This window comes from Anopheles nili, chromosome 2 (genome assembly GCF_943737925.1).
Source record: "Anopheles nili chromosome 2, idAnoNiliSN_F5_01, whole genome shotgun sequence".
NCBI lineage: Eukaryota > Metazoa > Arthropoda > Insecta > Diptera > Culicidae > Anopheles > Anopheles nili.
Genome location: NC_071291.1, coordinates 18,224,532 through 18,251,349, shown reverse-complemented (window position 1 = coordinate 18,251,349; position 26,818 = coordinate 18,224,532). Strand labels below are relative to the sequence as shown.

Here is a 26,818-nt window from a genome sequence, read left to right as displayed (position 1 = left end):
AAACAGACAAAAATCCTACTAGGGACGCCGACATTATGGATATGATAGATGATGATGATGATGATGATGATGGTGATGATGAAGAAGCGAAAAAACACCCTGTAAATACACTGTACAGAAGCTAGCCCGTAGTGGATTAATAAAAATAAAAGAAGAGAAAAACCCGAACTCAACTAAACGAAGTAACTCGTAGCGTGCCCAAGGCGCACCTTTGCGCTCCTCTCAGGGCCAGTTGTCGACCGACGGAAGGGTCCTTAGCGTCCTTGAGTAAAGTTAGCGCAATCAACTCCCACTCACCTTTCACGGGAAGCCAACGAATCGTGTCCCATTTCACGAGTCCCAGTGCCACACCTGGCATGTTCTGTCGAGCAGAAAAAAGCCCATCTCTGCCTATCCGCTCCAATCCTTTCCGATAGGATACCGCTAGAGAATAGAGCCAATTCTGGTGGCGCAAACGAACGAAACTCGCAAACCCGAGCGAAAGGACGACGGTGGCAGAGTAACCGAACAAGCAAGATTACCATATCATTTTAGGACGTAGCTGTACGTTAGCGAAAGAGAGAGAAAGCCGCATAAGAGTTGCAGTCAGATCGGGTGCAGTTGCATCAGCAGTAGAAGCCAAAATGCATCCGCCCCGGTGCATATTTTGAGTCCATGAGGTTCTCGTGTAGCGGGTGGTTTGCGTTTGCCACGTGTTTTCCGAAAGCAATCCTTTAAAAACCAAAAAGTCAAGTGCGAGTGGTACTAAACGAAACGAAAATAAAACAAAACGCAAACTCCATCACCAGCCCTCTGCTTGTTGGCGAGAGGCAGCGAGGAAAAAAAAAAGGATCGTTTGCTGCATCCGGGCGCGCTGAGAACTGAAACCTTTCGCGAAAAGCACCCGCAACGTGTACATACACGAGTCAGAGTGGGGAACCAAATCAGCGCGATCGTGCGCGATTTTTGTACATATAGCAAACACTAACGAAAAAGGCCGGCTTGCTGCGGCAGGACCGAGCTCAATCATCCCACTTCCGGTACAATAAGTTACATTAGCGAGGCGGCGTGGGCGATAAATGGGAGTCCTTTCCACCTCGCAGGGAGGGTGGGCGAGTGATCAATCATGAAGGGTGGAAAAGAGAGAGAGAGAGAGAGAGAGAGAGAGAGAACGGGGTTTAGGGGGAGGGGTTTAGTAAGATCGAATAAAATATCGTGTAGAAAACTAGTGGAAAAGAATTAATAAAATTGACGAAAATACAAACCATCTTAATGAGCTTGTTTTGTGTTGTTTTTTTGTTGTCTCGGTTTATGCCTCGGACAGGCGCTTCTGTCGAAAGAAATCTCCGTGAAATCTGTGCGAAAGCATATTTAATGCAATTATAATGCATTTAAATAATATAATGCATTTAAATCGATACCACCTTCGGGCTGCGATGCTCAGCTGCATTTCTTTTTATAATGACACCGATATATTAGTTTGCAAAGGGCTTTTTGTGTTTGTGGAAATTGATTCATCTTGCACTTGGAAATGACCACCGGCTGACCAAATGTCCAAACGGTGTACGAGTAAAAAGCAAATAAAACGCAACTTAAATCCATCTGGAACTGTTCCATTTGGTCACCGTGAGCTGAAGCTGAATAAAATCCGACCGTGCAGCGTGGTGTTGCAGCTAGGCCAGTGGTACAATTAATTCCACGTCCTTTCCAGCAACAAAGGCTCATCCTGCCGACTGAAAAACAAAAAAAACACCTTCTTCTTTGTTTTCCACATGCAAGCGTTATATTAGCGGCCCATTTCATAAATAGTTATAAAATATCGATTTCGTCCCCACGCAAACGGAGCACTTTTGTTGCGCGTCAATGCGTGATGGTGCAAAAAAAAAATCAATTACATCCCTTTCGAAGCGCTTCCGCACATTCGGTAGCGATATTTTTTTGTCGTTTCGATCTCTCTTTCTCGCTCTTCTTTTCCTCCGTTTTTTTTTAATTTCATTTTCGGGAAAACTCGCTTGCGCCCGTGACCGGATGCGGATACAATAAATAATTTAATTGAATTCTGTGTACATTAACATTGTTGATTGAGACGGCGAACAAAGGAAAACCCGACCAACGGGAATGGCACCGTGGCTGCTTCCTCTCTCCTGGTTGGAAAGGACCTTCGCAACATAATGAAAATCATACTGATCCGATTTTGGGGTGCCACGGGCGACCAGTGTAATGAACGGATGCAAAAGAATCAATGAACAGGAAGGAATTAATGGCATTCGGGAGCGCGAAACGGGTTCGCCTCTGTGGTGCGCTTTTTGAATATCCTCGTAAACGCACTCACTCGTCGATGCGTGTGTGCGTGTGTGTATGTGCTCACGCTTTATCGAACCGTAAGAATATTATCAATTCAATAACGGCAACCCATTTAATTGATGCGCGCCCCGGTAATGAATGCGAATGGGTGAGATTATTTCGCGATAGGGATGAAATTTCCGCAAATGGACCCCACCGCCAAAAGGAAAACATTGGCTTTTAATGGTGTGCCGGGTGCATGCACGGAAGCCACAGCCGACACGCGCCCGTGGCTCGTGAAAAGCGATAAATATTCCACGGTCACGCCGCTGTTGACCCCCGGGGAAAATCATGAACACCCAGCTTCTACATGGCGCAATGTTATTATGCACTGTTGTCGATTCGATGCCCTCGGTATCGGTTTGAGCTTCAACCTTGTGGAATGTTTTCCATCCGATTGCGGCGAAATGTGTCATTTGGATGCAGCTTAACCGATGTCGATCAAATGCATCAGCCACATGCCCTGCGGGTGATGTGTAGCGAGTTGCATACCTTTCAGGCGCAACAATGCACTTGCATGCAATGTCGATCAGCGGCTGGGGTACGATTTGGCAGGCAAACGAACGTTGTTCCCCGAACGCCTAGAGCATTCCAATTTTAAACTATTGATCATTCATACTTTCAAAACAATCACCTGTTTGTGTTCCGAAAACGAACAATGGCGCGCACTCCCTTAAAACCTGCGACAATAAACCTCAATTAGTGTCAGATTGCAGCTGCCATTCCATGGCTAACTAAGACTGCACTGGACGAATTTCCACGAATGGCCACTTCCGCAATGGTTAGCGCAGCACCGTTCGCAAAATAACCAGCTTTAACCGGCCACAAACGAAATGGGGGCCTAAAGCGAATAACCACCATCGGGGTGTTATATGATTTAATCGGGCAAACGAATGGCAAAAAATAATTAGGCCACAATTGCACAACGGAACGAAATCGGTGGGTTGGTTCCCGCACGATACTGAACCCAGCGTGGCGAACTTTTACGACTCGCACGCGCACCCGATGCTTGCCGGTGAGCTTTCTTTCCAGAAGGACCGACGCCCGATTGCGAGCCGATATCGAGCAAAAGTTAACAACAAATGCTAGTGATACCGGAAAATCTGATGTACAGCTGATAGCGCGACTGGACGAGCTAGAGACATTTCGGGAAGGTTTTGCTTCTGTTCGATAGCCCGACCTAACCCGACTGGAATGTTCTGGGTCCATTTTTGTTATCGATAGCGATGGGCGATCGATTTCGCGATAGGGAACTCCCGATAGAACCATCAGGCAAGCTCGCAGGTCTACTAAAACGTTTTCTGGCGATAAGACCTAGCAGGAAGGTTTTGTATAAATGCCTACCACTCCGCGGTTAGATCAACAAGAAGCCATTCCACTGTGACAGCAACACCAACCACTAGTAAAGTTTTTCTCCAAGTTCCACGATGAGTTCCATTCGATTGATTGCGGCAGCGTGCGTGCTTGCGCTGGTTCAGATGGCTAGCGGTCAGCTCGTGACAGTAGGCACATGCCCGGAACACCCGGTGCACGTGAATTTCGACGTGGAGCGTTACCTCGGCTTGTGGTACGAGATCCGCCGGTACGAGCAGGTGTTCCAGCTGGGTGGCGAATGTGTCACCGCCGAGTACTCGCTGAACGCCGACGACAGCGTGCGAGTGTTCAACTCCATGGTTGTGCCACCGTCGCAGGTTCGCTCCTCGGACATTGGCCGCGCTGTCATCGCTTTCCCGGATGGATCACCTCTGGAGGCTAAGCTGAACGTCACCTTCGACGCGGGTAAGTGTGAAGTTGACCGAAGTGCAGGTGAAGTTCGCCATTTCTCACCGGCCACCGTTTGATGTGCAGCTCCCGTGGAGGTATCGGCCAACTACTGGGTTTTGGGTACGGACTACGACAGCTACGCCGTTGTGTGGGGTTGCTTCGGAGTTGGAGGTACTCTGCGTGCCGAAAGCGCCTGGATCCTTTCCCGTACGCCCGTGCTGAGTGTCGATGCTGCGGCCGAAGCGCAAGAGTACATCGATATGTACCTGAGCGAGGAAGATCTCCGCACGACCATTCAGGATAACGAGTTGTAAGTATTCCGGGTTTCAGCGGTGACATCGAACCGCAGATCGGCTAATGATGGTGGCTTTTTTTTTTGCTTTTTCCCCACAGCTGCTGCACGGTTGATCCTGAAGTCACTGCCTACCCACCGTGTCAATAGATCCGCTCCAGGCTCCCGAGCCAAGTGTATTTATTTTATGTGTAAGAACCGTACGAGCTAATATAAGACGTAATAAATGTAACACTGATACTATACGAAGTTGAAGTGAAATAAGCTTCTTATCCAAATATTCCGAAATTTAAAAATTACTAGCTGTCCGCTGTAACGACACCTCTTTTGTAAGTTATACGGTATAGGACTTCAGGACATGCTGTGTCTCAATGGGCTTTATTTTCTTATGCTGATGCTCTTCTCACGTTAAGCTGAATATTACGGGTTTTCATTTCCTGATGTACATCCGTTAGTGAGATTAAATTCATTTCAAAATCATCTGGCTCCATTTCAATGCAGCACGTCTAATAAAGTTCACTATTCGCTTAGAGTTTCTAGCTAAACTCCTGCAAGCCTTTCAAATTCTTACAAATGAGAATGTGATGGAAGGTGAAGAGTAAATAACTGGTTATGTACGCTATGATGTAATACTGACGACTGGTATAAATATTGAAAGAAAAACATACACTCTTCTACCTCCCTAATTTCATCTGCAGCGATCATCCAAACAAAACACAGTCCAAACTCACATACACTCTTCCCCAAACAATCCGGGATCAATTAGACACCCTGGTTGGATCAAGTCCGTGGGCTGATAAGAGGCGATCGTTCCTCTCAACACATTACCAAATACCGGTTACTCGGTGGCACGTGAATATAGCTCAAAATGTGTTGATCGTTTGATCATTTGGTATTTGACTTTAAGCTTCGTGTCTCGACCCACCCACAAACACGTTCTGGAGGTTTCGAGAAAAGTCCCATGAATGTGGGAGTCGATCACCAACTGCTGAGCAGGCTATGCTGCGCTCGACTCCGCTTCTGGAGGTGATACTGAGGTTATCTCGTTTGCATCGCGCCCCTCGAATCTACCACACCGGCTGTGGTCAATGGTTCTGTTTGCTGATCGCCGAGGGCATGTAAATATCGCCACGGTTGACCGAGCGCTTCTTTTGTAGCTTTCCTGGCTGCTCAACCCACGATCATCGGTTAGTTTTGTCGGTGGTTCGAACGGAAGCGGATCTATACAGTATGTTTGCACGGGTACTCGCGATCGTGGTGGTGGTTGGCTTCATATCCAGCGCCGTAGGGTTGCTGACGGATGAAGCCTGCCCGCAGGACGTGACCGCAATGAAGGACTTCTCACTCAACGACTACGCCGGCCGGTGGTTCGAGATCAAGCGCTACGAGCAGTTCTACGAGAAGGATCTCGACTGCGTGGTGGCTGAATATCAGAAGACGGGCAACAATAGCATCTCCGTCAAGAACGGTGCCTTCAGCTTTGCCAACAACACGCGTGTCGTTGCGGATGGTTCGGCGGTCGTCTCATATCCAGACGATCCGACTCACCCGGCCAAGCTCAGTGTCGCCTTTTTCGGAGCCAGTGAGTGAGCGTGAAGCGGAGTGTGCGAGGACAACAAAGATCCCTTACTGAACCGACTTTTTGCCCGGTATTTTACGCACAGAAACTGATCGCAGCAACTACTGGGTGTTGGATACGGATTACACCTCATTCGCGGTCGTGTGGTCCTGCGAACCGTACTTCCGGGACGCCACCAAGAACGTCCGTAAGTAATCGCGTGTAACCGGGCGGGGGAGGCGCAATTTACTGATCATTTAATTCGACCTCACCACATCAGTGGGCTTCTGGATTTTCTCTCGCAACCCAACCTTCCCGACCGATGAGGCTGTGACGGAGCGTGTTGATAAGCTGGTGAAGCAGTACGCCGACTCGTCGAAGTTTGAGGTTCCGAACCAATCCGACGAACGGTGAGTCTAGACTTTGGGCTGTAGCGTTCAGAACTATACTGCAATGGTTCAATTCCAGATGCCCTCGGTCGTACTAGAGGTACTAGAGGCCCACGGTACGATGCTGGCAGCCCCACACACAACATTGTGCAATAATATATCGGACGCGGCTGCAGCATATGACCAAATAAAACAATTACTCACAGCGCTCCCTGAGACGCTGGATTGGAAGGCGATTATTGGCCAAATCGCTCGGAAGCACTGATAAGCGGACGAACCACACCGATAAGACGGCTTCATTGAACTAAGGTCATCAACGCGGTGTGGCCATGGAGGTGTTTTCCGTGAGAAAGTAAAGATCGATTGTGACAGTCGACGTGTGTGTTGTTTATTAAACTAAAAACCATTGCTTACGAATAAAGTTCTCCGACCGGTGTCTCAGATCATTGGCGTTGTGTTAAAACACTGGACAGCTGTAGCGTGAAAGCAAACAAATAATTATCCCTTAAATCAAACCCGGTCAAACACAGCAATTAAGGAGGTGTTACGAACCTGTCATCTAGTTGACGGGTAAACCGTAGCTGACTGCGATCGATATACCGACGGATGATGCTTTGGATGCGCAGCTGAACGTCCCGATCGGTCGTCAGCGTAGGTGTGCGGGACAGAACCCAAAAGCTCTCTTCTGATTGCTGCTCCTCGAGTTCTTGGCAGGACCACACGACCGAGTACGACTGGTAGTCGGTATCGAGCACCCAGTAGTTCGATTGATCATTCGCTGTGAGAAAGAGGAAAAAAACACCATTAGCACTATGAGCACTATCATGTGTTAATGCCAACAAGGACTTCAGGACATGGCCCTCAGACTTACGTGCACCGAAGAACGACACATTCAGCTTGCCCTGGATGATCTCCTCGTCCGGGAAGGACAACACAGCCCGACCGATCGCGTTGATCGTTGATCCATTCACCAGGTTGTACGCCGAGTTGGACACCTGCACCGATTCGTCGTCGTTGAGCGTGTAACGCACCTGCACACAATCGTAGCCCATCTCGAACACGCTCTCGTAGCGCTGCATCTCGTACCACTTGCCGAGATAGCTCTCCACCGAGAAGTACTGCTTCACGTCGATCCCCGTTGGACAAGGACGATCGAACACGGCCCCAGCGGAAGCCGTTCCGAGGACGAGCGCTAGTGACGCCAAGAATGTGATGAAGGACTGCATGTTTCGCGCTGAATCGTGTGTACCGATGTGTGGCTCCAGTTACCTTCCGGTAAAGGCCTTTATACCCACTCGGTTGTGCAGTATCGCTGACCCGATAAGACTCTTCTTCCAGGCCATTCTCGAGAAATTCGGCCCCATACACGGTCGCGGTACATGCTGTTGCGATTAAAATCTTTCCCATTCACGTCACGAACGTGGACGTCCGTGTTCGCGTTCACGACCTAGCAGGGTGGTTCGTTCTTGTCCCAAAATAAAATGAAAAAACAAAACACCCCCACACGGTGAAGCCCACGCCCACTTCCGGTGGTTTCTGCGAGGGACGCGCCGGGTCAGGTGTGACGCCCGGCTCGATGAATTTCCTTTCGATGCCAGCGGAGCATAAAATTGTTTCCGAAATTATCGTTCCCTTCGTGAGGGGTGCGCGAACGCGAGATGGGTCGTAACGTCGAAACCACCCTTACAGGGGCACGGGTGGTTCTTATCGATAAGCGGAGCGAGTTGGAGCGAGAGCGGACCTTGTCGGTGTCGGTGAATTTATGTAACGTTTGTTTATCGTTACCCAAACCCGTGGTCGTGGCCGTGCGTTTGATGGCTTCCGGATGAGTGATATTTCAATTTTAGGCTCAGGTTTGTTTTCGGCCGGCATGACTCGGTCAAAATTGGTACCAACTGTGTGGGGACCTTTCTCGAACAACTCCACCCAAAGCGTGTGCCTCGTGGGAAGTGGGACATCGTCACGTAACAGATGATGGGATGCTGCTAGATTGATGATGCCTTCTCTTCGCAAACCAATGGCACACACAAACACACTCGGATGTTGGGCGTTCGAAAACCGGAGATCCCGCGTTATCACGCCCGATTCACCCATTCACTTATCTATGCAAATGATATAAAAAGCACACCCCTCGTGGGTGGCGCGGATCATAGTGAATCGATTGCCTGAAACATTTGAAGCGAAATGTGGAACCAATTGGTGTGTTGCGCTCTGCTGGTGGTCCTGGTTCAGGGTACAATCTTCGAGCGGCCATGTCGCAGTCTTGACGCCGTGCAGGACTTTCAGGTTGAAAAGGTGAGTTTGGCCGCGGGTCGCATGGGGAGACGGGATTCTCTGTTTAAACATTCCACTCACGCAACCAGTACCTCGGGCTGTGGTACGACCTCGAGCATTACGAGGCCAGCTTCGAGCAGAACACGGATTGCGTCACGGCCGAGTACAGCCGGTACACGGATGGTTCGATTCGCGTCTTCAACTCGGCCGTCCGGCTGACGGATGGGCTGCTGTACGCGGTGGATGGACTCGCGCTGCTCAGCTACCCGGAGGCCAACCCGCTCGAGGCCAAGCTAAACGTATCGTTCTACGGTGCACGTAAGTACGCGTGGGTTTTTCACGTGACCGCGGAAGAAAACTCGCACCATCAGCTGGGCGCTCTCTCACGGTGTGCTTTACGTGGAAATTAGCGAATGACGAATCGAATTACTGGGTGCTGGATACGGACTACGAGAGCTATTCGATTGTCTGGAGCTGTGAACCGATCGGACAGGACCGGTCGTTGGGTGAGTGTGGTGACCCGAGAAACAGGTGTCCTCTGGTGGCAGGACACTAAATGGTTTCGTCCTTTTATGCTCGCGCAGAGTACTACTGGCTTCTTTCGCGTACGCCAGCCCTGCCGGATGACGAGCAGCTGCGGGACAAGATTGCTATGGTGAAGCAGCAGAGGGGAATCGTCGACGACGAGCTCATCATCACGGAGCACTTCGCGAAGGAGTGAGTATCGATGCGAAAGGCGTGCGAAAATGCCATGCTGCGGTGTCAGTTACCTATTGTGTTTTCCGTTCGTTTTGTTCTAGGTGTGACAAAACCCGTAAGTAGAAGCAGTGCATGGAATCTGGGACATGTGTGTTGCAATTAACAGCATTTACTTAAGCTGTTTGTGCAGTAAACGTGTAAAACAAACGTAAAACGTGCAAAACAACGTCGATGGTTGATCGTGTGTCGATGCGCCTGCGGATATGCAATGTGCATGACAAATCGATAAAACCATTAGCAAACTTACGCGACCATTTAATAAAAGAAAGTTAAACTACTTTTCTAAAAGCATTTTATTTTGTAAAATGTTTAAAGATATTACGAAAGGATTCACCTAACCAAAGACTCATGGTTTATGACATTTCATGGTTTATGGAAAACGATATTTTTATAATTTACGAAAGATGAAAATGTTGGCAACTTTTACTCAACTTTCCATTATATTAATCTGAACCATGCACGTGGCCACGGAACCGTAGGTTATGATTTTCTCCCAACCCTAACTCCACATTCACCCATAGTGGCTAGTCCATCGCTAGTTCGTGCCATCCACAGCTGAAGATGCTTTCGTAATCGATTTTATCTTAAGCCGACGGATTCGCCAAAACATCTTCAGTTGTCTTTTGAACCTCGTGCGGGGCGGATCAGCTCGCCGAAAGCCTCCAGGAGCTACCGACGATCGTGAGCGATCGGAAGCGTGTTTGCTGGTTTCAGAAAAAGTGCCACCTTATCCGGGTAGAACGTTTCGTGCTCGCGCAACGAACAAAAGTGAAAGCCTTTCTCCGTCCTGTTTTTCAACACGTGAAACAAAATGTTAGTCGCAGTTCCGTATGCTTTTATAATAGCCGTGCTAGCGAACAACCGCGCTGTTGTCGAGGGATTCATCGTGAAGGATGGAAACTGTACTCAAGCCACCGCTAACCTACCGTTCGTTGAAAACTTCGAGGTAGAAAAGGTAAGCGAGCTCAGCGTGCACCAGCAGCGAAGAACCGAGTCACGGAAGGGAACCATAGAGCACACACTTTCCACTTGCTGCGCAAAATGTCATCCATTTAGGTAACCTTTCTAAATGGGTCGAATTAGCCACGGACATTACATAAATATTACGAGGGTTCGCTCTCCAACGTGCGCCTGCATGATCGCGTTCGCGAAGACCCTCTCACATTGGTGGAATAGGACGCCTAAGCCAACGATGTCACCGATTGTTATAGCCTCGTAATGGGCCACGGTGGGCGGCTCGTCTACACTCCAGCTCCCGGGCTACCTCGGTTCGCTTCTAATGTGACCGACTCCTTAATTATGCTGCGATCGCCCTTGCACAAGCACGCCAGAGTTCGGTCCGGTCTGTCGCCAAAATTGCATAATCTCTCCGGGCAAAGCCATCGGACGAAATCCAGTGTGGCGTACTGCGTCGCATCGCTGCGGTAGATTGTAGGGTGCCGACACTCAAACTGATGGCTTGGGCAGTGAATTAACCCGAAAATGCGACCCCTGGCTGATCGCGCTAACCAGTGTTATTAACGAGCTGGTCAAGGCCGCGCGATCGATCATAAAATTTGCATAACCCGCCTTGGAAGCCGCGGCTCTTCATCCAAACCCGCACCGAAGCAGGTTGGAAACACGCCGAAAGAATGCAATCTTCCTCTCACTCGGTAGTGCCGCTTTTCACCTCAAAACTCATGTGCGAGCGCTAGCGGCTCCTGTTACCGTGGCTCTAACGATCGACGATCAGTCAGCGCTGCCGGATCTGCTTGAACTTCAGCATTACGGGCGTGATTTATTCAACCGTCGTCTTGCTGCCCAGCGGATTCACTGAATGGGTGTAAACCCGTCGCGAAGGGCTCGTTGTGACGCATATTTCTCGTGATCGTTAAGCATTTTGGTGTCTGCTGAAAGCATTCGTTTCAGCCGAAAGAACCGACTATTGACCGCTGCTTTGTGTCGTTAAAAGTAATTAACATTTCCATCTTCTATTGTTGCAATCTGCAGTACCTCGGGAAGTGGTACGAGCTGGAACGGTACGAGCAGGACTACGAGCGCAACCTGGAGTGCGTCACGGCTGAGTACCGCAGCAGCCAACCGATCGGCATGCTGGAAGTGAAAAATCGCGGATTCTTGGCCAAAAACCAAACCTATCACACGTTCTCCGGCCTTGGAGCGTTCAGTGAGGATCCGGCGGCGGGAAATGCCACGGTAGCAAAGCTAAACATCACCTTCGGCAAAGGTAAGTGATCCATAACCGAGTGAGTAAATGAACCGATTAAGAAGAGATCCTGTCGTTGCTGTAACAGCTCGCAACGCCAGCGCCTACTGGGTCGTGGATACGGACTACATCAACTACGCGATCGTGTACTCCTGCACGACGTTCCTCGAATCGGACCAAGCCGTCGAGGGCTACTGGTTGCTGGCACGCACGTCCAAGCTTCCTGACGATCCGCAAGTGATCGAGCGCGTCAAACACCTTCGATCGACGTACTTCGAACCGTCGCACATGCGTGTCACAAACCAAACCGATGAGCTGTAAGTGCTGCTTGGCTGCAGGCCTCTAAAATGGGTTTTCTAATGAACATCCTATATTCCCACAGCTGCCCAACGGAACCGGGACTACCGCCAGCGCCGAGCTCAATCATTCTGCCACCACTATAAGGAGAGAAGCGTGCACACCACCAACTAGGTTAAGGATGGGACGACCCTCCCGTGGGCCCTCGTTCCGGCGTTGTAATCAGCAGATAAGTCAGCATAATCAGCATGCACACGGCAGAAATAAACATACGATTGAGCGTACGAATAAATCAGAAAGCGAAAGCCTTTTGGGAAGTGTGTTTGGGTGCGGTTCAGTCAGCTGGGAAAAGTCGCCGCGATAAGGTCGCTTCTCTGCGCGTTGTGTTGTTGAGTCTCTGCTATCAGCATGTCGTTTCCCACCGGCTTGAGGGTGTTGTTGCTGGTACTAGTGGCCGTCTGTTCGATCTGTGTGGGTCAGCGAATTGTCAATCAACCCTGTCCGGATCCGTCGAGTCGTCCGATCGTGGAGTACTTCGATCTGGGAAGGGTACGTATTCCGTCCGCAGGTTTAGACGGACTTTAAGGGGTTTTGATTTAATTAACGTTTAAATGCACTCTCGGCGGTTATAGTACGTCGAAGGTCGGTGGTATGAGATCCTCCGGTACGATCAACACTTTGAGAAGGATTGTGACTGCGGGTTTGCCACGTACACGCCCCAGTCTGATGGGTCGGTGAAGGTCGAAAACTGCTGTGAACGTCTGCCGAACACCACCGTCAAGTGCAGCATCGGCAAAGCGGTGGTCAGCTTTCCTGATCAGTTCCCACTGGAAGGAAAGCTAAATGTGACCTTTGGTGGACGTAAGTGTCGGGAACAAAGCTCACATGATCAGATGACGCTCACACATCTCGGTTTCTTGTAGCGCCGCTTAATTCTAACTACTGGATCATGGACACGGACTATGACAACTACGCGGTGATCTACTTCTGCAAGAATCTCTCGGCCACCACGTCCGCAGAGGCCGCTTGGGTGCTGTCGAAGCAACGCACGATCAATCCATCTGTGCGAACGTTGGTTGACAAAATGGTCGACATGTACCTCGTTCGGGGTGACATGCGTGTCACCGAGCAGAGTCAATCAAAGTAAGCCATTCCTTCGCTCGTGTACCAGAAGCCATGTGCCAATCAGTGCCTACTTTTCTTATCCATCTTCGCAGATGCAAATATCCCGACACGAATGACGTGTGAGAGTGCGGTGACGTGATGAACTTTCACCGGTTCCCGTAGCAGCCCGATGATTGCCTTGGAGACCGTTTCAATAGGAACGGAGGAGGAAAAACAAAAATAAAATCCTGAAACTGCAATATCGCCATCAGGACGGCAGAAGAGTCTTGACAAACTCAACCACTCCCTTGTTCAATTTCTTTATTTGCCGCAAGATTAATCTCCGCCGCGGAAAGTTCACTCGGAACTCATAAACATCGCATTTAAATGCAACCGTGGGCGGGAAAAGTTTCGTTTTTCCGTCGAGCGGTTGGCGTCGGGTGGGTGTCGCGAAAAACCAGCTCCAATCTATTGTTGCCCGGTGCACAATAACCCCCGTGACCAGTCGTCTAGTGGCCCGCCCGACTCCCCCACGACTCAATCCTCCTCCCGGTGCATCATCAAACTGTGATGAGTGCAAAACTTTCTGGCCTCCGGTCCATTTCGCCGAAGCCAAAGTCATCCGATGATGGCTTTGGCTAATTTTTACGAGCCAGCTAAAGCAGTTCATGACGAAGGCAAGCGGCGGTGCTTGGCAGAAACCACGGCAACCGATCCTGGGCGCAGAGATTGGCGCCACAGTGCAGCCGGGAAAAAAACCCGAAAAGGGAGCAAAAACTCCACCCATCGGGAGCGTGGTGGAGAAAGTTTCAAACGAAAATGAAAAGTTAATGAAATCAGTTCGCCATGCCAACGGTTTCGCGTCGCCCGGGCGATGGGGAAACTTTCTGGCGAGAATTTCGTGCTGCACTCTTCACTTCTGCTGATAATTAGCTTTCCACAGCCTAGCCGAAACTCGCCGGAATCGTGCCCATTTTGGTCCATTTGCCTCGGGACGGAGGTACGGGTTTAAGGGAGAGAAAGAGCACAAAATGGCACGCAATTAGGTGAGCTTAAATGCCACGAAATCGTTGCACCGCTACGCAAACACAAACAATCTGGAAGCGTGTCTAACTTGCAAAAAAAAAACAACGATAAAACGAAAAGAGAATATTACTCGCTTATCATTAAAGTTTAACTATTGCGCCAAATGCAGCGATGGAGCTACTTCAAACTGACTTGCTGTCACGATAGCCTTCATTGCATTAACGCGATCTTGCATGCGACCTTTTAATAGTCGTTCTCGTTTATAGGGCATGTTTCACGCATACCCAAGCCTCATTTACTGGACGAAATGAGACGTGTCTATTAAAACCACTTTCTGCAAAAAAGCGAGAAGTGTGTGCTTATAATCATATGCCATTTGTTACGATTTTCGGGAATGCAACCGATTGCAATGGATACGAGATAAATTGTCAATATGCAATTTGCATTAGGATGCAGTTTCTTTCAGAAGGTCAGCTACGGGTTAAACCCACCGATAGATAGCACGCTCGCCAACGCCTGGCTGATAAGCACTGACGGTCAATAATGTGTGTAAGAGCGAAGGCGATCTGCAGGCAAACGATCGTGATCACACTAGCACTCAAACACCCGCTCATAAGCGGTTTTGGCTCGCGATCATTTCCATTACAGCTTCGTTTCTGCGAGCTAGTCGTGCAGGAAACGCGCTATGTGTTAGGTTCGTCGGTTTAAAGATCGAGACTTCGTTCGGAACAGTTTTGGTAACGTCAGATCTAAATTAAAGTGGGCGTTAAAGCGTCTAATATATCCTAATCGTAAATAAATTGCGTACTGTAAAAGTGACGATGAATACGATCACTGGTTTTGTGTTCGCGATGGCGTACCTTTGGTGTGGCATTGATGTGAGTCGCGGGGCCATTTTGACGACCAACTGTATCCCGTTCGATGAGGATTACAATTTCAAGGAAGATAAGGTAGGACGAAAAGTCTCCTCAACGGCAAGGAGCAACGGGTTACGATTATTGTATCCCTTTTTTTCTCGCCAGTTCGATGGCACATGGTACGAAGTCCGTCGATTAAACGATCCTCAGGACGTTCTACACGAGGACTGTGTGGTCACAAACTACCAGATAGGCGACGAAGGCAGCTTCGAGATACAGCAATCGTACCAGATTGGTGATGAATCTGAACCGATCTACCGCGCGGGACGAGCAGAACCAAAAGTTTTCCATAATGGGCGAGTGTCCATGTTCCTTCAACGCTTCAACACAACCGCTTCCGCCGATCCGGGTAAGTGCCAAATCGCAATCATCAACGAATGAGTCAGCCGGGTTTCCCAGAGAGACAAATGACGCGATCATCATCGCTATCGCCATAGCCGGCAATGACGCGAACCAGATACAAATGGACGACCGACGTCTTTATCGATGAGTAAAATGTCTCATTTCAGACACCACGATCGACATTGTTGCCACGGATTACACGAACTACGCGATCATCTACTCGTGCACCTCGATTAACACTACCTATCACGACGGTAAGTTCATTCGTTCACAACAGGCTCTCTTTTCTCGTTTTGTTTTTTCATCATCTCTTCTCTCTTTTTCTCACTCTGTCGTGTCGCTTTTCCAAACCCTCCAGAATCAGCCTGGGTGCTGTCGCGACAGCCGGCACTGGCGAAGAACGTGGTCGAGCTGGTAAACGTGTTCCTGGAGACGCGATTCAAGCGGGAAGATCACAAATGGCGTGCCATTAAGCAAACGGCCGACTTCTGCAAACCTTCACGCGTGGAAAAGCTAAACAGCCACTTGGGCGGAAGTCAACCGTTGGGTGCCACAGGACTCCTTCCATCGATTGTGCTACTGCTGCTGGCCAGGCTGTTCCACTGATATTCGAACTAGCGCCTGCTTCCCACCCTAGTCATTTGCGTCATTCGTTCTTGTCCTGTTTGGTTTTGGGTTAGTTAGTAAACGGCACCCAACCCAAGGTGGCCTAGTGTAGCTCTTGTGTGCAAAGCAATTATTTTTAGTTTGTGAAATGCATTTTTCTCCTGCGGAGATGCAAATTAAATGCGCAAACGACAAGCTGCACCGGCGAAGGTGATCGGGGCCTGAGCAACGATCGTACTCGAAAGAAAAATATAATATTTAGTGATCGTGTTAGCGCACCAAGCCTTTTGCACTTTTCGCACCCAGCAGCAGCTGTTGGTTGCAGTGCGGGTGGAACAACATTAGAAACAACACGCAACTATGGGCCGGAATTCTCGCCGACCTCATCTTGGCGACATTCAAGAACGAGACACTTGCAAAGGATGCCCACCGGCAAGGATGCCCGCCATAAATCCTTCCCACAAGCGCCACAGCACGGCGTGCGGGATCGCGTTTCCGGAAAGTTGTTTGAATTTTAAATGAACCATTCACGGGCAGCTTCTTGGTACGCGCGCGTCCTTCAACCAAACGACTTCGCCTCTTGGACTTGGGCGTTGGATATGGCGCGGCTTTCCGGTTCCGTGATCACCGCCCAAAGCACGTGGCGGAACGGACCGGCGCAACCGTGTATCCGTGCAGCGAAACTCGAAACCGACCCCTAACTAGTTCTGGCAAGTCGCCGGCCGGAAGTTTTGTCCTCGGCCGTCGCGGGGCGCAATTTGCTACCGAATTGCACACAGCCGGCACGGAAGCCACCGAACTGTGGAGCCGTGCAACGCGGGATTCTAATTAATGTTATTATCTGACGAGCTGTCTCTTCTTGTGGCTGGCTTTTTGGGATGGCAGCCGGTTCCGCACACCAACGCGCGCAGTGATTACGCGCCGAGCGAGCGCCACGAAGTGTCGTCCTTTCTGTGCGTTACAGCTTGACTTTCGCGTGCCACAATCCGAATGGCACGTTAATTAATGCTCTCACTCTCTCTCTCTCCGAGTCGTGGTGTTCCTTCCCGTACGCGTGGGGGCTTCGTCAAGCCTAAGCCTCTTAGCGTGTGGAAAGGAAAGCGAAGGCCGTGTCGTTTCCGGCCGTCCCGAGTGCGCCGGAAGTGTCGAAAAATTTGACAGCTCCAATTTTGAAGCCCACCCGACGCCGGCTCAGGAAGCGGCTTAAACTGGGTGGCACCATGCGCCACCCAGTATTTCCACCTTTCCACCGTTCGGGAATGTAAATGATTTTCCCATCATCGCGTCCTTTCTTGTTGCGAGATAAAAAAAACCTCCCACACCGCCCGGTGGAAACTTTTCCCTTTTCTCCAACTGTCCGACGGGATTATGCGGACGCGAAGTTTAGAGAAGTGGTGAGGCTGGGAAAAAGCTCCCACCCCTATTCTTGAAAGCCCCCACAACTGGCCAAAGAAAATCCAAATGCAAATCAACTCGCGCGGTGTAGAAGAAAAAGAAGAAAAAAAGGTACGCCATTTTTACTGTCTCCCTTCGCGTGCTTTTCCCTTTGCGTGGATGCCTATCGAGGAATAAAAACGAGAGTGAGAGATCGAGAGAGAGAGAGAGAAGGGCGTGAGTTTCTTGAACCTTTTATTCGATACACACCTCGCAGCAACTTTTTGGCGGAGGAAAAAAAACTTCCGCGGCACGCCACGCGGCACGGGATGGGGATGGTTGGCGAAACCGATTTGAATTGTAAACGGGAACCGCTTTCGCTTAAGGTGAAACGATGTTAAGATCACTTTCGAGTGAGTTGTCGATGGTGCCAAAGCGACGGAAGCGGCACCCAAACGTAATTTCGGACTTTATTTGCCCGCGCGAATGCGCCCTTCCACGTGAACCCCGTGGCCGTGGCTGCTGTTGCATATTCAAAGAAACATACCTGCTGCGAGAAAGGGGGAAACCCCGACGCATTTCGTCCGTTTTGCATTTGGGTTTGATTTCATTTGAGCATGGTTTTTTTTTTGTTGGCTCTTTTTTCACTCAGTCCATCCCCTGCTTTTGGGCGATAAACTTTCGGCGCCGTTAAACCCGTTGAAACGCATTTTCCACCATCGTCACCGGGCGCGGGTTTTCATTTAAAGGAAAATGCGCGCCTTAAAAAATGTCAAGAAACTTTGGCACGAAAACTTTCCACTTTCGACACGTTTTTTTCTCCTGCTATTTGTTTCTCTCTCTCTTGTCTCTCCGTGCCGTCGTGTCCTCGCTTGGCAATGTCCGCTCCCAAAGGACGAAAATGGTAGCGGTACATTTTCGACGCGCCATCCGCACTCCGGTGGCCCCGTTTTTTTTCCGAAACCGAAAAACCCAAAATACCGTATGTCTTCCGACCGGTATTATCTATTGTATTTTTGCATAATTTATGGTAAAACCGGTTCCCTTTCCCGGCGCCCGGTAAGTAGCCGGCTCTCCGGTTCCATTCCTGAAGGTGTCCTTTTTTTTGGCGCTGTTTTGCTATTATTTTTTTTTTTGATTCGCAAACCCCTCAACCGGAGCTGGGCAGGGCTGGCAAATGGAAACGGAAGACGGCAAAATTCCCAAATCTCCCCATAAAAAATGCAAAAAGGCATCCCGACGAATGCGTCGTACCCTCCCAGAGAGTTGTGGAGCGTTTCCTTCAGCGAAGGAACGGGCGCAAGAATGAAAAGAAAAATAAATGAAAAATAAAATAAAACGCAAGTTTAGAGACGAAGGAAACACCAGCCCGGGCAAGAAATAAAGTAAAACAATACGAAATGTAACGAAAGTTACTGAGAAGTGAAGTGAAAAGATTTTAATCTACTTTACATAAATTATGTCGCAGCATCGCTTCTCGGACTCGGCGCACCTGGCGCATCGTGAGCTGGCCATCGTGTCCACTTGCCGCGTTGCTTCGGAAAGTAATTTGTCGTGTAGAAAGACAGGACAACTTTTGCCTTTCTCGGGAGGTTTTTTTTATATTTTTGCGCCTTCTCCCTTCATTTCGAAATGGCACCGATGGTGCTGCTGTGCGTTATGTCAGTGTGTATTTAGCGGAAGATTTGCATTTCAAATACCCGGTGCCATTGGCGTGCGTCGCCTGGCAGGCCCACCGGTACGCGGTGCATTAAATAAGCATTACCGCAAGGATGCGAAACCCACGGATGGATTATGGCGTCGCACGTTTTCATTAGCCCCATAACATTCGACTGTTGTCACTGGCCGGGATGCGTTCAATGACAATCCGGAACCCGATGGTGCACGGCTTGCCGAAACATAACCACACAAACCGGAACGAATCGACCCCGGGAATGGTACGGTGGCCCTTCTGAATCCTACCGTTTCTAATCGTCCTTTGCCCAAACCACCGTGCAACCGTGACCTGTTGTCCTGCAATAACGCCGCAACAATCGGTTCAGTTCCACTTTACACGCGGTCCCGCGTAATCGGCGTAACGAATCGGCGGAAAAACGTCAGCCAGCGCTCGCTGCCGTTGCGAACGGAAGCCATACTTGCAACGACCGATTCGATGGACGTGCTCATCGATCAAAACATCGAGCGGTGGTGCTTGTGAGTTATTAATTTTTAATTAACTTTCCCATTCGGGCGCTCGGGTGTTGCGGGTGGTCGAAAATGTTCACCAACTATTTAGAAGCCTGCCACGCAGCACTGACACGGTCTGCTCGTGATGGGTAGCCGCGACTTTACGCCAGTACGCAGGCCACACTTGCGTGGGCCGGCCACGTGGTTCTTATAAGTGGCTTCCCTGGGTGGGGATGAGTTGAACTCGCAGGGGGAGGATTTTGTGTTTCTTTTTTTCTGTTTATTATTTAGCTAGCTGGTTTTGCTTTTTAACTTCGATATTTAGCTATTATTTAGCTTCGCTTTCTGCACTGTTTTCGAGCTGCCCTAAAATTGCCTCGACCGAAGCGTGAGAAGGAATCCATCCACCGGGGAGGGTCGATAAATCTTTGGCATTTTAATTAAAATTTCATCCCTTCGTCCTCTCACCCACGCGTACCTGTGAGGAGCGGGATTCCTGCTCGCGCAGGAGCGAAAAGAAAGAAGCAGAAAAAAATCCAAATCGAACCGGCCCCGGGTTTCGGGTGAAGTAACAAAACCAAAAACAGCGTAGCTGGGAGTTTTTTTTTTCTCTCGCCCTTCGCGAGAGCGAAAAGAAAAAAAAGACGTTTGACGAGCTAAACCGATCGCCGGAAGAGTAGCGAACTATTTTATCTGGTCGAAATACGTGCGTGGGGTATCCATTTTTGGGAGCGCTTTTTAATTTCCCAGACCTGCCCAACCCACGCCACACCTTGTTGCACCTTGCGCCCGAACGAGCGCATGAATTATTTAGCATAACGCGGCGCGCGGCACGAGACAACTTTTCTGACAGTGCAAACGCGCCCGGATCTAGATTGAATTTATCCCGCCCGTTGGTTCGGTCCCTTGAAGCGAACTCGAATGAAGCGTGACGTCCTCTACCCCATCCCAAGCATCGCGGAGGATTCACTCATTCAATCAGCCACACACCACCCGAAACGCCAAGCGAAAAGCCGTCGTCTTCAGCGACCGACCACCTTCCGTTCCGTTCTCAACCCAAAACGTCCCGGGCACGCACACACATTAAGGATGGTAATTGAATTTAACGTGTCGCCAGAGATGAAGGACATCGCACCGCGGTGGAGTGGCAACATAATTAGTCTCTGCGTCGAAGCCACGCAAAACTGGCACCGGCGGCTTATGCAGCATGGACGGGGCCCTCAGCAAAAGGGCCCACTCCCGGTGATGGAGAAGGGAGTGACGAATCGCAGCCCGCTCGGTTGCGAAAGTAATTCATAATTCAACAGGACGCACGCTACTTTGGTGGTGCTGGTGGATGCTGTTGAAGGACCATCTTCTGGTACGGCCACGAAAGAAGGGCACTTTTAAACCGCTCACATGCTCGTGGAGAACCACTTGGCGGTGTCGTAACCGGCGCCTCTGGATGGGGTTTAAAGCGAGTGATTAGCATTTTTATTCGCACAATTTTCTGAACAAAGCAAAAAAAGGGAAGGAACAGCGTTGTCGGGTGCTGCAAATGGTGCAACCACAGATGGTGCGCAGCAGATGGAGGAGTGCCAGGAGAGTAAGTGAAATTTTCGACGGTAAGCGAACCCTTTTTTATTCTCTCACCCGTGATCGAAATAAGAAGAACCACACCGCGCGGTGTGTTTGCGGCCGTCGTGTGCGATAACAGTTGCGGGAAGTAATCTAAATCTTGAAGCAGTTCACAAGATTCACGAGAAAAGAATCACCACCGAATCCCGAAGCAACGACTTTAAACGAGTCTCCAACGATCTCGCCAGGATACGGCACATACGGTGAACCATCAGCGCAATATAAGCGAAGCAAATGCGCCTCCCTCCAGCGCAAAAAAAAAAGGACAAAGCTAGTCGGACGCAAATTTAAATGGAAGCATTTTTATGAGATTGTCGTAAAATTTTCCGCTTCTCGGCACACACACTCGAAGCATTCATTCGGTATGTGCCTTCATCAAAGCTGTGCGGGAGCGTTTTGCTTTGAACCGCAACTGACGGGACCCTTACGGGCCAACGAGTCCTTGGGCATCGCGTAAGCCACGCTTAGGGCAGCCTTGCGGCAAACCGGCAGGCACTATTTGTAGCGTATCGCGCGAACGCCACCTCGCGTAACGGATCTTGCCCGGAGATCGCTCGCCCAGAACCCGGGGCGTGTAATATTGCTTTTCTTTGAAGACGCGAGTGATTCTATGGCGGGGCAGGTTTTTTCTTTTTTTGAAGAAGCAAGCAAAACAAAACCAGCACTCCTAGCTTACCCAAAATGCACGGTTTCGCGACGGGACATAATTGTACCGCCGGAGCATGACGAACTCGGCGAGCCGGCGCGAAAGCTCACCGACCGAACGGAGCGATAGCTGTTCACGAGCCTGAAGCTTCTTATATGCTTCGGTTATTAGCTTATCCCGATGATGCGATGCATGGGTCGGCAAACGCGGCAAACGCATAACACCGGAACCGAACGCGTGCGAAACATAATCAAAACGAGACGCGCGAGATGAAAAGCGAGATGGAAATGGAAAAGTCCCTTTCTCCGAGCCACACCGGTGGGCGAGCTTTACGCAACCGGCTGTATAATATCTCGAAAAAGTTTCCCGCCGGACGAAGTCGCCGAAGAAGCACGAAGGACCCCGGATGGCACCACGGTGGGTACCATTAGTCATAAAAGTGCTTCCAGCTGGGATTTATATCGTCTACGTGCTTCTGTGCTGTCGAACGTTTCGCCCGAACGCCGGACGAAAGCGTGTGCATTTCCCGATACAGCACGCCCTCGCACTGCACGCGAACGAGTGCAGCGAGTGTTCTGTTCGAGTGCATCCGCACGAACTGGGTTCCGGAAGATGGCGAAAAGAGGGCACAAACGAACGCTCTTGAATTCTAATGTGATGTATCGATTGCGCGTCTGGGGCGCGTGTGTTTGAGGTGACCGATATGGAGTGCTTGTGGTACGGAAGGTACACATAATCTTCAGCAGCTAGCAGTGATAAATTACTGCACGCTGGGTGAGTGGAGATAAAGGCATCCAAACGCTTCATTTTTATGCCAAGGAAAAGTACCTCCTTTACTAGATTCACCATAATTGACAAAAGCCCTTGAATGACCTTCACGAAATCGGACTGGAAGGCGGTTGAAAGCTAAAATTACTTGTTTATTCAAGCACGCGTTAAATTTTATAAGCAAAATGATGCTTTTTGTCTTCATTTATTCGTAGCTTTTCTAAACAAATCAAGCCAATCCATCAACCACGAAACCACAAAAACTGTACGCTTTCACCCGTTTGTTCGTCGTGTGGCGTCCATCATCATGGTTGGGATTCAAGGGAAAATTATTTTCCCAGCCCTAGACTCGGCCCATTAGCTGGCCAATTCGGTACAACTTTTACGTCGTCCCAACGCGCTGCTAACCCTTAAATTCGCCCCAAACGAAAACCTCCCAGCCCATTCGCTAGCTTTCCTCGCCCGGGTTCTCCGGTCGTGGTGTTTTGTTTCCTTTATCGGCATTCTATCAAATTTAATTACCGACGAAACGTTACGCCACCCGGCAAGACGGAGCAGCATACTCCGCACACCCCCCACATCACCGCCGGTCAGTCGTAAAACATTCGCCCATCGTCCCAACCGAATTTATCACCCGTCCCGGTGGAGTAAGCGCTCGAAAACAAAACAAAAAAAAACGGCACGAAAGCGCACAAGAAAACCCGCCCGTGAGGCCAGGATGCTGCAAGAAACGCTCTCTCCGCGAGGCGGCAGGATGCGGAACGCGTGCATTACGGGCCCAGGGGGTGGGGTAGAGGAAATTTATCGCTTCATTAAATTTTCACCCAAAGAAAAATCGAGCATCGAGGTGGTGGTGGTGCTTTTGGCGCAAGCAGGTGCTTTCCCAACACGCCAAACTTTGCCTTTGCCGTGGCGTACGCGCCCGAAAGTCGGCTGGGTGAGGTGAGAAAACGTGTGAGAGAATGGGGGGTGTTTGGGGCGGATAAACGCGAACAAATGAACCATGGAAGTGGTGGTGAAAATCCACCCAACACCCCCAACAACACGAACGGCGTGTGGAGTGAATACGGAAAACGATTTCTCATCCAAGTAACCCGTAAGGAAACGTGCTTAGAAACGCACCCAAACCCGTAGCAACCGCCGTCCCGGGTGTGGGAGTTCCATTGCGGGTGGGGGGAGCCTCACAAATAAACACACGCACACAAGCACTTTGGAAGATTTTCGCCACTTTTCCCCCCGACCGTGTGCGCAGAAAAAAAACTCTTCAAGGATTAATGAAGATAATAAATGTTTAATTTTTTAATCGCACCAATGAGAGTAATTAAAGAAATTTCCGCTCACAGCCTGCTAAACTTTAGGGTGGCTTATTTTTTTTGTTCTCTCTTGTTTTGTTGCTGTCCATCTCCGTCTTTGTCTTCACCACGACCGGGATCTTTCCTCGACCGGGAATTCCCTACCCCCCCGTGGACGCATCTTGCGCGGAAGCAAAAACAATCTCGACCGGAAGGCAAATTTAATCCAACATTGTTTCCGCGCGGAAGTTCTCGCGCGTCACGCAATAAAGCGCAAAAAGCGGCGTGTGGAAAAAGAAAAATCTGACAACACCACCGCCAAGGAGCCCGCGCGTGAGGCTTTACACTCCGGTGGATGGATTTGTCGCACAAAAGTAATGTCCCTGGAGGGGCCAACGTTTGGTGCTGCTCTCCGACGCCTCCGAAAACGGCATTAAATGGCATCGCGCCCGCCGGCGATGGGCGCATAATCTTTAATGTTCCGTTTGGCACAACCGTACAAGCCCGCACGAGGGTTGACGAAAGATAACGGCGTGAAATAGGCGAAAAGCGCGCCGTACAGATTGGCCGCTAGCGGTCGTGGGGCGGTAAATTACGGCACGCCATAACTCTTACTCCCCGGTAGGAGTGAAAAGGGGTTGGAAAGATGAATAAAACAGTTTAAAACCAAACAATACCATTACCGCTTGATAGGGTGCTTTAATTGTGGTCCATAATACGATTACGCTGACATCCGCCGCACGGCTGATGGGGGGGTGGGTTTTCTATGAGCCATAATGCTATCAATGCCCCCCACCCGAACGCAGTAGTAACAAATGCAACCCCGTTGACGACATCGTTTGCGTTTTATTCGCGTTTTATTCCGCCCGTTTATGCTCCTGGTGCTAAGCTGTTTCCTGCCGAACGAAGTTTCTTTTCACGATTGATCACCTTTTGCGAGGTACATCGTATTCATGTTTCTCCTCTGCAAACGCGCTGCTTGAAAGAGAGCTTAAGTTTGCAATTAATTAAGATGATTGCCGTACGCAAACTATCTCAAAAAGCGATCCCGGTTCGTTGCGCAACGCAGGTCGGAAAAATGGGCTTTCGAAGAAAAACTTTTCCAACCCTCAATGACATATTGGCAGGTTATAATATGCCACTCCAGCGAGCGAACCCTTTCAAGTGGTGCCAAAGTGAAAGCAAAAGCGCACGACCCGACGTTCACCAACGTTCTCCGGGAAAACCGACCCGGGAAAAGCCGCGACGGAAACAAAGCCAAAAACCCCAGACCAACCCCCGACGGGACCGGCCGATAAAGCGTGGTCAGTGACACATGTCGTGTGTCCATTTTTCCTCTCCATTTGTGCTCGCAGCCTGGTGGGGTGGGAAAAAGTTTCCGAACATCACACCGTAACCAAAACCGCCGGAACCGGACCGGCAGTCAAGTTTCGTTTATATTACGTACTCCCGGGGTTTTGGTCCTTTTGCCACTCCACCTCTCAGGAGCCTCTCGAACGGGATCCTTCTCCCCACAGAGTGGGCGAGCGTTTTGCGAGCCATACTTTGTAACCTAAGCTGAGCTGGCCTAAAACTTTTGCCGACCTGAGAGCCACCGGAAATGGCTGGAAACAAAATTTAGAGCAGCACCCTCGTCGTCTATTGGGCTCACTTGGTTCTGGGTTTTTTTTTACACTCACCCTCACATGCATCTTTACCCAGAGATTGGCTATTCGGGCACGCCGGAATTCGCAAGGCTCGAGTTATCGTACCCAATCCGGGGGAATAAATTCGACCGGCTGGACAATGAATCCCTTTCAGTGGGTTTTCGGGTCAAATTCCGAAGCAAATCACCCACCCACCCAAGGCGGGGAAGTTCGGTTGAATTACGTACACCTCAACTGCCGTCTGTCGGCCGGGTGAAGGAAAAGCACACAGGGTCGACATATTTCCGCTAGCTGGCTGGAACAGGCGCAGTGCTTCGAGGCGTACGTCTTCCGGTGGCAGACAAAACACAAGCTCACAGTGCAGCTTCAAGCAAAGGCGTAAAACGAGGTCATGGTGACATTTTGTCGTTTATTCAGCATTTAGTGACCCTCAACAGGGCATGTAGATATCGAGTGTGGGTTTTCGGTATTGGCTTTGGCAATTTATCAAGCGTCCCCTTGGATCTCTACCGCGGTACAGAGCTGTATATTTATACCATGAATGCGAAATAGGCAAAGCATCGACATGAATTGGGAGAAAAAAAACTCCCTAAAATATAAACCATTTATAGAATCAAAGTTTTTCAATCGTTTCATGCACTCGAAACCCCGACATTCTGCGGAAAAAAACACCACCGTATTCATCGTATCGTATTCATACGAAATGCGAACAGCGATTTTATCGCTTCCTGGTCACCACAATGCAGTTCATGCGGTGCATCATTACCTATCCAATGGCACTAATCGATCGACCCCAGCGAGAGGGACATCGAAAAAGCTTTCATTTGATAACTGGTAAAAAACCCCCCAAAAAAACAAATCAACAACCCTGCACAAAAATGCCGTGTGGCTCGGCACGGAATAAAACGTCGGCAGAAAAAAGCTTGTTATAGAAAAACTTGCCCCCCGTCGAATAGCCGCACTATAGCGTTCCATTCAATTTTAATCAATACCCCCAATAAACCCTGCAAGTGGAATCAATTAACGCACACGAGCGTGTACGTTTTTTTTGCGCTCCGGAAAGTGCTCCTAATTTACTTTCATCAATGCGATTTTATTTTTACGTGATGGGCACACTGTTGGACGCACCATTTGCCGATGCGCTCTGTCACTCACATACGTTAGGCGAATAAGTGTCCAAATGCATGATGGTATTTCGCACAAATGCATGATGAGTTCCTCGAAAATCCTGATAACACAAAGCGCCACACGCACTGTCACAGGGACACAGGATACAAACGCAGTCAAATCAACGCACTTGCAGCTCCGCAAAGTCCCGTCAGTCTGGTAATTTTCACAAGTGTGGAGGAGGATTTTCCGGCCTCAATTTCGGCGTGCCGGTACGTGGAATCGAAGAGGAATGAATTTTAAATTAAATCAATAGAAATGACCAATTTCGGGACTTTATCAACCACCC

The 26,818-nt window shown here is 49.7% G+C and overlaps 7 protein-coding genes across 7 annotated transcripts; 6 read left to right on the top strand and 1 right to left on the bottom strand.

Moving 5' to 3' along the window:
• Positions 1–3,749: 3,749 nt before the first annotated feature.
• Positions 3,750–4,528, top strand: LOC128721827 (apolipoprotein D-like). Its single transcript, XM_053815623.1, has 3 exons — positions 3,750–4,101; positions 4,171–4,396; positions 4,480–4,528. The coding sequence occupies exons 1-3, from the start codon at positions 3,750–3,752 to the stop codon at positions 4,526–4,528; spliced, it is 627 nt and encodes a 208-aa protein (XP_053671598.1).
• Positions 4,529–5,588: 1,060 nt separating this feature from the next.
• LOC128721826 (apolipoprotein D-like) lies at positions 5,589–6,768 on the top strand. The gene is made up of 4 exons (XM_053815622.1): positions 5,589–5,960; positions 6,043–6,144; positions 6,217–6,346; positions 6,405–6,768. The coding sequence occupies exons 1-4, from the start codon at positions 5,609–5,611 to the stop codon at positions 6,421–6,423; spliced, it is 603 nt and encodes a 200-aa protein (XP_053671597.1). The 5' UTR covers positions 5,589–5,608; the 3' UTR covers positions 6,424–6,768.
• Positions 6,769–6,858: 90 nt separating this feature from the next.
• On the bottom strand, positions 6,859–7,551 carry LOC128731101 (apolipoprotein D-like). The gene is made up of 2 exons (XM_053824201.1): positions 7,197–7,551; positions 6,859–7,103 (listed from the first exon to the last, which is right to left on the bottom strand). The coding sequence occupies exons 1-2, from the start codon at positions 7,549–7,551 to the stop codon at positions 6,859–6,861; spliced, it is 600 nt and encodes a 199-aa protein (XP_053680176.1).
• Positions 7,552–8,509: 958 nt separating this feature from the next.
• Positions 8,510–9,421, top strand: LOC128731090 (apolipoprotein D-like). The gene is made up of 5 exons (XM_053824190.1): positions 8,510–8,620; positions 8,689–8,917; positions 9,010–9,105; positions 9,184–9,316; positions 9,400–9,421. The coding sequence occupies exons 1-5, from the start codon at positions 8,510–8,512 to the stop codon at positions 9,419–9,421; spliced, it is 591 nt and encodes a 196-aa protein (XP_053680165.1).
• Positions 9,422–10,169: 748 nt separating this feature from the next.
• LOC128721825 (apolipoprotein D-like) lies at positions 10,170–12,025 on the top strand. Its single transcript, XM_053815621.1, has 4 exons — positions 10,170–10,313; positions 11,348–11,582; positions 11,650–11,878; positions 11,944–12,025. The coding sequence occupies exons 1-4, from the start codon at positions 10,170–10,172 to the stop codon at positions 12,002–12,004; spliced, it is 669 nt and encodes a 222-aa protein (XP_053671596.1). The 3' UTR covers positions 12,005–12,025.
• A 241-nt stretch (positions 12,026–12,266) lies between these two features.
• On the top strand, positions 12,267–13,222 carry LOC128731080 (apolipoprotein D-like). Its single transcript, XM_053824179.1, has 4 exons — positions 12,267–12,407; positions 12,491–12,719; positions 12,782–13,001; positions 13,076–13,222. The coding sequence occupies exons 1-4, from the start codon at positions 12,267–12,269 to the stop codon at positions 13,104–13,106; spliced, it is 621 nt and encodes a 206-aa protein (XP_053680154.1). The 3' UTR covers positions 13,107–13,222.
• Positions 13,223–14,817: 1,595 nt separating this feature from the next.
• Positions 14,818–15,933, top strand: LOC128720408 (apolipoprotein D-like). Its single transcript, XM_053814077.1, has 4 exons — positions 14,818–14,938; positions 15,011–15,254; positions 15,415–15,501; positions 15,606–15,933. The coding sequence occupies exons 1-4, from the start codon at positions 14,840–14,842 to the stop codon at positions 15,851–15,853; spliced, it is 678 nt and encodes a 225-aa protein (XP_053670052.1). The 5' UTR covers positions 14,818–14,839; the 3' UTR covers positions 15,854–15,933.
• The last annotated feature ends 10,885 nt before the right edge of the window (positions 15,934–26,818 follow it).